The sequence below is a fragment of the Hemitrygon akajei genome, chromosome 6 (genome assembly GCF_048418815.1).
Source record: "Hemitrygon akajei chromosome 6, sHemAka1.3, whole genome shotgun sequence".
Taxonomy (NCBI): Eukaryota; Metazoa; Chordata; class Chondrichthyes; order Myliobatiformes; family Dasyatidae; genus Hemitrygon; species Hemitrygon akajei.
In genome coordinates, this window is record NC_133129.1 from 38,491,822 (window position 1) to 38,501,749 (window position 9,928).

Here is a 9,928-nt window from a genome sequence, read left to right on the forward strand (position 1 = left end):
TAATAATCTGCTCTCTGAACATTGAGAAATCCTAATGGTTTGGAACATGGCTCAATAGATGATGTTTGCCATGTTCCTTTCCAAGTCCTCAACTTCGTAGGGATCTGCCTAGTACCCTGCAAGCAAAGCTCAGAAAGCAAGGTCCTTGTCTAGTTTGTGTAAAAAAAAAAAGAGACCATGAGATCAAAAGACATAGGAGCAGAATTTAGCCATTCGACCCATCAAGTCTGCTCCTCCATTTCATCATGGCTGATTTATTATCCCTCTCAACCCCATCCTTCTGCCTTCTCCACATAACCTTTGACATCCTCACTACCAGCCTCCACTTTAAATCTACACAGTGACTTGTCCTCCATCAGTGTCCATGGAAATGAATTCCACAGATTCCCTATCCTCTGGCTTAACAAATTTCTCCTCATCTGTTCTAAAAGTATGTCCCTCTGGTCCTAGACTTCCTCCATTATAGGAAACATCCTCTCCGTATTCACTCTATCTTGGCTTTTTAGTATTCTAAAGGTTTCAATGAGATCCCCTCATTCTTCTAAACTCCAGCGAGTACCAGTCTAGAGCCATCAAATGCTCTCGTACTTTAAGCCCTCCAGGCTTTACAAGAAGCTCAGAGACCTCGGCCTTCACCCTGCCTTGTGCAGCTGGATCCTGGACTTCGTCAGATTGCCGACAGGTGGTAAGAATGGGCTTCCTCACCTCTGCCCCTCTGATCCTCAACACAAGAGCTGTGTCCTAAGCCTCCTCCTTTACCCTCCGTACATCCCTGACTGTGTTGCCACCCACAGCTCCAATCTGCTAATTAAATTTGCAGATGACACTACATTGATTGGCCTAATCTCAAATAATAACGAGGCAGCCTATAGAGAAGAGGCCATCACCCTGACACAGTGGTGTCAAGAAAACAACCTCTTCCTCAATGTCACAAAAACAAAGGAGCTGGTTGTGGACAGAGACAGGCTCACCCCTATTGACATCAATGGATCTGGGACGGAGAGGGTGAACAGCTTTAATTTCCTTGTAATACACATCACCGAGGATCCTACGTTGTCTCTACCGGCTGTATGGTATGTACAGACCAGACTCTTTCACCTCAGACAGTTGAAGAAGTTTGGCATGAGTCCCCAAATCCGAAGGACCTTCTACAAGGACACAATTGTATTTCTAAGCTATATTGACTGATCTGTTGTGTATCTTACTGTATATACCATTTATTATAAATTTCTATAATTTGCACATTTAGACAGACTTACGAGGGGTGATTGATAAGTTCGTGACCCAAGTTAGGAGGAGTCAATTTTAGAAATCCTAGCGCATTTATTTTTCAACATAGTCCCCTCCTACAATTACACACTTAGTCCAGCGGTTGTGGAACGTACGGATCTTGGACCTCCAGAAAGTGTCCACTGATGGGTGCTTGATAAGTTTGTGGCCTAGGGTAGGAGACGAGTTGTACAGCTCTCATTACATGCACGTACAGGCAAACTCTGAGTGATTATACAGAAAGTTTGAAGTTAATAACTCATCTCCTTCTACCTTAGGCCACATACTTATCAATCACCCCTCGTAATGTAAAGATTTTTACTCTTCATGTATGTGACGGAGTAAGAAATAAAGTCAATTCAATCTTGTCATTTCTGGGGTCAATCTTATGAACTTCCTCTGGACCCTTTCCAATGTCAGCACATCCTTTCTTAGATACAGGGCCCAAAACTGCTCACAATCCTCCAAGTCTGACCAATGCCTTTTAAACCCTCAGCAGTACACCCTCGCTTTTATATTGTAGTTCTCTCAACATGAATGAATGAAAACAGAGTTTGATGATAATGTAGTGAAATTTTATGTTGTTCTAACTAGACTGTGTTTGTCCATCAGGAATTGAAAATCCTGGATTTATCTCACAATAAACTGGTCTCTGCCAGTCTGGGAGTTCAGCAGCAATTACCGAAGCTGCAAAGACTGGCGTTGTCCGCAAACAAAATTGTGCAGTTGAAATCAAACGATTTTGCCATCCTTAGCAATACCACGTTGTACCAGTTGGACCTGTCCTTCAATAAACTAACTCAGGTAGAGTATTTTGTGCTGGCCGTTTATCCATTGCCACAATATACACCTTATAAATTTAATAATAAGATGTTTCAGCAACAATACAAGGTTTAGATTCATAAGCATGCTAAAAAGAGAGCAAACATCATGATCTGAGAAGGCCAGGTGTATTTGGTCTTTGCTGCTAGAGAAATTGAGTACAAGAGGACACTAGATTGACATTCCATCTTGAATATATACAATTCTGGTCTCCCTGCTTAGAAATAATATATTTATGAGAGTGAGTACAATATTTATCAGATAGGTTCCTAGCATGGGTTACTTGTCCTTGAGGAGAAGTTAAATAGACTGGCCCTATACTCTGATGATTATTTGTTGTAAATGCCTAATTCTTCTTAAGTGCCTAACACCAACTCTGAGCACTGTGCTTTGCATGATTGAATTCAACAGAAATAATATCTAAGCTTGCATTCCATACATTGTATGCTGCCACATGTAATTAAGTCTGTGTGCATATCAAAAGAGTAACTTCTTGTCATGATATTTTGCATTTATATTACGGTATGATGGCACTCAATGTGATTGTGTATTTCTATGCATAGAGGATAGATCTGCACTGAGATTTTAAGAATGTGTAACTTTGTACAACAAAAGGAAAACCATCTGAGATCGTTAATGTGAGAAGTTGGCAAGTAAATTAAAATATCAGCATCAGTTATGAAGTTAGGTTGAGCGAGCTAGGGCTTTTCTCTTTGGAGTGAAGGAGGATGAGAGGCTACTTGATAGAGGTGTGCACGATGATAAGAGGCACAGATCAAGTGGATAGGTAGAGACTTTTTCCTAGGGCAGAAATGGCTAATACTAGGGGACATAATTTTAAGGTAATTGGAGGAACGTATAGTGGGAGGGGGGTGGAATATCAGATAATTTTATTACACAGAGTGGTGAGTGCATGGTTGGTAATAGAGGCAGATACATTAGGAACATTTAAGAAACTCTTAAATAGGCACATGGATGATAGCAAAGTGGAGGACTATGTAAGAGGGAAGGGTTAGATTGATCATCAAGTACTTCAGAAGGACAGCACAACATTGTGGGCTGAAAAGCCTGTACTGTGCTGTATATTCTATGAATACAAATCAAATTAAATATCCTCTTTTTTCTCTTTACTAGTTTGAACATAAATGTTTCCGCACAATTGGAAGTTTACGCAGTCTGGTTTTAGACGACGTTACTCTGCAGCATAGTGTCACCAAGCAACTTTGTGAAGAATTGTCAGGAACAGATATTGCCACACTTTCTCTGAGGAACACACATCTGAAATTAGAGCAGAGTACTTTTGCTGGATTAGCAAAAACCAAGTTAATATCTCTTGACCTGTCCAACAATAAGTTAACCACGCTGCCAGGCAACTTGTTTCAATGGTTGCCTCACTTAGAGAACCTTTCTCTTGAAGACAACAACATCAGACATATTGGCAATGAAACTTTTACTGGATTAGGTAATTTAAAAAGTTTGAACCTTAAGAAAAGCCTCAAAGGACAGGACATCTCAGACAAAGGACAATCCAGTATTGATGACTACTCCTTTCAAGGGTTAAGGAATTTAATCCATCTCAATTTAGAAGATAATGCTATTGTAGGTATAAAGAACCATACCTTCTCTGGCTTAGTAAGTTTGAAATACCTGAGCATGTATAGCTGTTCGGTGGATTTTAGGACAATAAATAATGAAACTTTTCTGTCCCTTACCAAGTCTCCCCTCATTAACTTAAACCTGACAAAAACAAAGATTTCAAAGCTTCAGGCTGGTGCATTTTCCATCTTCAATAGGCTGAGGAAACTGGACCTAGGCCTCAATTCTATTTCTCAGCCCCTTACTGGAGAGGAATTCCAAGGGCTGAATGCAATAGAGGAGATATACCTATCATTTAACCTCAAACTGACTTTAACATCATCGTCCTTTGAGAACGTTCCTTCGATAAAAATCTTAATGCTTAGCAAGTCAAAGATTTCAACACTGAACTTCCAACCTTCACCATTCCATCTTCTTCAGAATCTCACAGTCCTTGATCTTAGCAACAATAATTTGGCTAATTTACATAAAGATGTTTTCAGTGATCTCCTGCGGCTTCAGGTATTAAAGTTACAACACAATAACTTGGCACGTCTCTGGAAAAGTTTTAATCCCGGTGGTCCAGTTCTTTACCTTCATGGTTTGAAGGAGCTTCGGATACTTGATTTGCAATCAAGTGGATTAGATGAGATTCCAGAAAAGGCCTTTCAGGGATTATTTAAGCTAGAAACTCTGGATTTAAGTTTGAACGACATAAACTTTCTTCCAGATCATGTATTTGATGACTTAGAATCTCTCAAGTCCCTATATTTGCAGAAAAATCTTATTACCTCTGTTGCAAAAGATGTTTTCAACCAAGTGTTTAGCAACTTAGCAGCTCTCTACATGGGATTTAACCCTTTTGATTGCACTTGTGAAAGTATTTCCTGGTTTGTTACTTGGCTCAAGAAGACCAATAGCAGTATCCCTGGCTTGAAAAATCAATATATTTGTAACACTCCTCTGAGTTACCACAACAGTAGTGTTGCAGCTTTTGACACCTCTCTCTGCAAAGATCACGTCCCATTTAAGAGTGCTTTCATAATTAGCATTAGTGCTATATTTATATTTGTATTCACTGTGCTAATGGTTCATTTCCAAGGCTGGAGGCTGGAATTTTACTGGAATGTTTCTGTTAATCAGATGTTTGGATTTAAAGAAATAGATCATTTAGAAGTCCAATTTATGTATGATGCTTACATCATCCATGCCAAAAATGACAGCGAGTGGGTCAATGATAACCTGATGCCTTTGGAGAAATGTGAGCAATTTGAATTCCAATTTTGCCTAGAGGAGAGGGACTCTGAAGTTGGAATTTCTGAACTGCAGTCCTTTGTGGACAATATAAGCAGAAGCAGGAAAATCATCTTTGTCGTGACTGTGGAGCTTCTGAAGGATCCATGGTGCAGAAGGTATGCTCATTTTAATTACTCATTTTACAGAACGTTATAAAGTGCTCGCAACACAGCACATTCAGCCCAACTGGTCAGTGCTACGTCATTTACCACCCTCATCATCTTGCTTTCTCCCCCATATTATTCCCTTCAACTTCTTACTCAAGTGGTGTATTCCACATTCAGACTATTTTCAGCTCCATTCCAGGAAACTTCACTGGAATTTCCTGTTAATTTCATTAGTCAATCTCTTATATTAGTGGGACCCAGTGCAAAGATTTTCTCAAGGTTGATCTTATCAACAAAATGGTGAAGACTCTGATCAGGTAATCACGTAGTTTTACTTTTTCTGCAAGAAGTCCCAATATGTTAAGTAAGGGTGTCAAAGGTTATAGGGTTGAGGGAGATAATATATCAAATGGCAGACAGATTCAGAGGGCCAAATGGCCTAATTCTGCTCCAATGTCTTGTGGTCTTAAGTGTCAAGGATATAACCTATGAGGTCCAATTAAGTTGTAGTCAGTCTGTTTAGACTTTCTCCTGTGCTTCTGTATCCTTTTAAAAATAAGATAATTCTGGGCAATGCACAAAGCACTGTGTGGTGTTGTCATTAATTACTCTGTTAATGGTGGGATAGGGGTAGATAGTGAAAGGGTGCTGAACGTATCTCCTAGGACAGGGGTCCCCAACATTTTTTTATGCCATGGACCAATACCATTAAGCAAGGGGTCCCTAGACCCCAGTTTGGGAACCCCTGTTCTAGGAATAGAAACTGAGGAAGAATTAATCTATTTGAAGATTGAATGGTACAGAGGAATATTTCACCACTGCCATCAGATGAGCATCGATTCCTCCCCCCCCCCCCCCCCCCCAGGATAGAATGTCAAATGCCAGAAGGATTTTCTTTTAAGATCAGAGGGGAGAGTTTAAAGATGTGAGGGGCAAGTTTTTACTCAGAGAATGAAGCTATCAGGAGTAGTTGTGGAAGCAAGTAGTTTGGTGGGCTTTAAGAGGCTTTTAGGTAGACACACTAAAATTAAGGGAATGGAGAGATCAGAATCAGAATCAGACTTTAATCACCAAGTACTTATGCACATACAAGGAATTTACTTCCGGCAGATGTTGTCTCTCTGCTCATAACAATAATAATGATAAATATAAATGAAAATATAGATTATACATACAGGTAGTGCAATCCAAGTAATAGTTAGCCGACAGTTAACTGGCAGTTAACTGTTCAGCAAAGTGACCGCAGTAGGGAAAAAACTTCTCCAGTGCCCATTAGTCTTAGTCTGGAGGGATCTGAAGCGCCTACCAGACGGAAGCAGATCAAACAGTCCTTGCGCAGGATGGGAGGAGTCCTTTATGATGTTTCCCGCCCTCTTCTTCAACCTGGAAGAGTACCGGTCCACAATAAGAAGCTATTTAGTATAATTTGGTATCAAGATAAGCATATCATGGGCTGAATATCATATAGATGAAGCCCATATTAAATAGAGTAACATTTTTCTCACACTGTTGATCGGGGGTGGAGGGTGAGACACAGTTATATAATCCGAGTTTACTACGACTTTCATTCCAACCCCAAATACTCCTTTATCCTTTTTATGAGTAAAATGGGAATTGGCACTCAGTGAAGTTGTCAGAGTGTTTGCATGAGTACTGCGACACATAAGCCTTAAATCATAGCAGATGCTCCTCTTTTAGTGCAGACACATTACAAGGACTGAGTCAAGAGAGAGTTTACTGTGTGCACTGCTTCGTGTGTGAGTTTTCAATTACCAACATTAGCTCCCTGAAAGTGATAATCAATTTGAATGTGTAAGTTAACAATTAGTACTCGTATTTTTCTCAGATAGAAAATACCGTTATACAATAAAGATTGTGATTACTGCTTTGATGAAGTTTCTCTGTCTCTCTACTAACTGCAGGTTCAAGGTCCATCATGCAATGCAGCAAGTGATTCAGCAAAGCAGAGATTCCATTGTTTTGATCTTTTTGCAAGACATCCCCGATTACAAATTGAACCAGATGCTTTGCCTCCGAAGAGGAATGTTTAAATCACACTGCATTCTTAACTGGCCTGTCCAGAATGACCGAATATCAGCCTTCTACCAGAAGTTTAAGGTTGCACTTGGCTCAAGCAACCGAGTACAGTAATCTTTTTACAGATATATAAAACCAATGATGATGACTCTAAACTTCGGGTTAAAAATTTAAAAAGGTTTGTCTTGGGCAAAATTAGCATCAAATGTGATCCCCCCCCCCCAATTTGCTTTACAAATTCAGTGATCAAATTTCTTTTCCAGTTACATTGTACCTGCTTGAAACTGTTGTCAAAGTGTCAATGGACAGTTTTATTTTGCTTTACAAATGCATTGGAGGTTAACTAAGGAGGTTAATCAGCAAAACATTTGCTTATCTCAACACAGAAATCTCCATTCAAATTGAAACCCCGCTCCCCAGATGGTTAGACATTGCATACAATTCTGATCACCAAAAGTGGCTTTTGGAATGATGTGGAGCTGAGGAGAAATCAAATAAAATTTTCATCATTTCATGAAAGCAGCAAGATTGAATCTTCTGAAACCAAGAAAGAGTTACCTTTGGGAATATAATTTATCTTTTCTCTTGTAAATGGGAGGCAGGCAAGGCCAGTATTCATTGTCCAGATTTAATTGCCTCAAAGGAGATAGAAATAGGTCTATTCAACTGCTACAGTCATATAGCAAAGGTCCTCTCTGTGTGGATTTGTAAGAAGTTCCAGTGGTGAAGAAGGAACTTTGGTATAGTTCCATGTGGGTGCCTCGGAATGGCGCTGACAGACTCCCATATTCCTATATATGCCTTACGGTCACATGGATTGAAAACTTGCTGTTTCAAGAAATGTTGTCATAGGAACTGGGCAAGTTGTTGCAGGTGGTGGTGAAAGTGAGTGGTTAAGGTGAATTTGGGTTGGTGATGATAAAATCAATTTCAGCATCAAGCTACTGAAATGTAAGTGAAGTTTTTATTTACAAACCTGACCTTTTGGTTAAATGGGGTAATAGCTTTGGGAGGGTCAGGGAGAATCATTGACTGTCAGATGCACAATACTTCAGTGCCTGTTTAATTACATTTCTAGATTATGATTATCTCGGGGATGTAGATGGTTGAGGATTTGATAATGATAATGCTATTTAATGTCATGATAAGGTGGTTTTGGTAGAGATCATTGTTTAAAAACTGTTCAAAACATCTCTATATACTATGTTATGTTTTGGATAAACATTGATTCATTGTACATAAATATCTGTGAAAATACCCTCCATTAAGACTTCTTGTTCTAATGTTTCTGTTTTGAACTTGTATTTTAAGTATTAAGTTCCCCAAATTCCATAATTGTCTCTGATCATAGAAGCAAATGTAACTAGTTTGATCACCCATCCATCATACTTGTGAATGCTGCTGTAAAATTGCTCCATTTTTCTTTCATGTGTGCTTACTGATTTTGAAACAATCTTTATAAAATACAGAAACACTCCACTGTATTGTGCCCTGAAATCTGTGCAGCTGATGTCTGAGTACCACCATAAACTGCAAAGATCTGACTGATGTTGACCAGGACTCATAGCTTTGTCAATGTTCTGCTTAGAACAGAAGCAGTGATATTCTTGAATGCTCGGAGATAAGGTTAAGTAAGGTTTGGAGAAATATTTACACTATGAATGACTTTTCCCCTTCAATTTTTGTTCTCTCTCCTCCAGTTGTTCTTGAGATAAAGTTTTCTTTGTTGACAAAGCACAAGAGTTTGAAACAAAGTAATGGCAAGGGCACAAGTCAGTTGCCGTGACTTTGTGCTTCAGGCCAGCTGGATATTAGCTCTGAATCGATGCCTGGCTTTACTTAGTGGATCATCCTTCATATGTCAAACACCATTTTCCTGCCATCTTCCCCAAGTTCTTTGATGCCTTTCATATCCAGCAATCCAACAGTCTTTACTTTGAATGACCTTCATGTACCTCCAGTGTGGAGAATGCCAAAAGTTCATGACCCTTCTCAAAGAAGAATGTTCTCTTCATTTCAGACCTAAATGGTCTTCTCAATTTTAAAACTTTATCCCATCTAGCCATTAGAGTCCCTATCCAGGGGAAACGTCCTCCCATATCCACCCTGTCATGCCATTTTGAAACTTGGACTGCAGTCAGTACTGGTGTTGAAAATAATTCGTAGAGTTCATTAATGAAGTTCATCTAAACTGATCCCACAAAATCACATTGTTGTACAAGTCTGACTTATTCATCCCAGACAGTCCCTCGGGCTGAAGGGTGATTTGCTTCCACTCCATTTTGGAAGCATACCCAGGTGTATTATTTTCATGTGGAGTGGCTTTTGTACCCAAACTACCACATGGTAGTGACAGAGCAAGATCTTTCCTCAGTGACAATTGGAATGTACTGCACAGAATTTGTACACCTGCACATGGACATAGTCACAGCTAGAACCATCTGCTCAACCCTCACATTCACCCACCCCAATCATTTATATTAATTACCCTAATCTCATTCACCACCATCACTCTTACCCACTTCTTTCTTTCATTCCCTTCTTGCTTCCTCCACTCTTTCACCTCCCCCCTCCCACACCTCCTTAAAATGGTGCCCCCCCCCCCAGTGTTCTGTGTGGGGTGGTGGGTTCTGGAGAATGATTTCCCAGCCCATGGAGATTGATTCAGTCCATTGGAAGTGGGAGCATCTCACTTCACCACTAGCTTCTCTGATGTCCTTCTGGCAGAGACAAGGGTTCCCTACCCATTAGTTTATAGAACATAGCTGATTACAGACAAAGGGCCTTTTCCTGTGCTGTACCGAACAAAATACCATGTTAAA

The 9,928-nt window shown here is 39.8% G+C and overlaps 1 protein-coding gene across 1 annotated transcript in view; it reads left to right on the top strand.

Annotated features, from left to right (window-relative positions):
- The window catches only part of tlr3 (toll-like receptor 3), a 20,802-nt gene extending 12,218 nt beyond the window's left edge, over window positions 1-8,584 (top strand). The window contains exons 3-5 of the mRNA XM_073048158.1: window positions 1,882-2,073; window positions 3,226-5,078; window positions 6,992-8,584. Coding sequence (XP_072904259.1) covers window positions 1,882-2,073; window positions 3,226-5,078; window positions 6,992-7,220 — 2,274 coding nt within the window. The 3' untranslated portion in view covers window positions 7,221-8,584. The remainder of the gene's footprint in view (window positions 1-1,881; window positions 2,074-3,225; window positions 5,079-6,991) is intronic.
- Window positions 8,585-9,928: the final 1,344 nt, after the last annotated feature.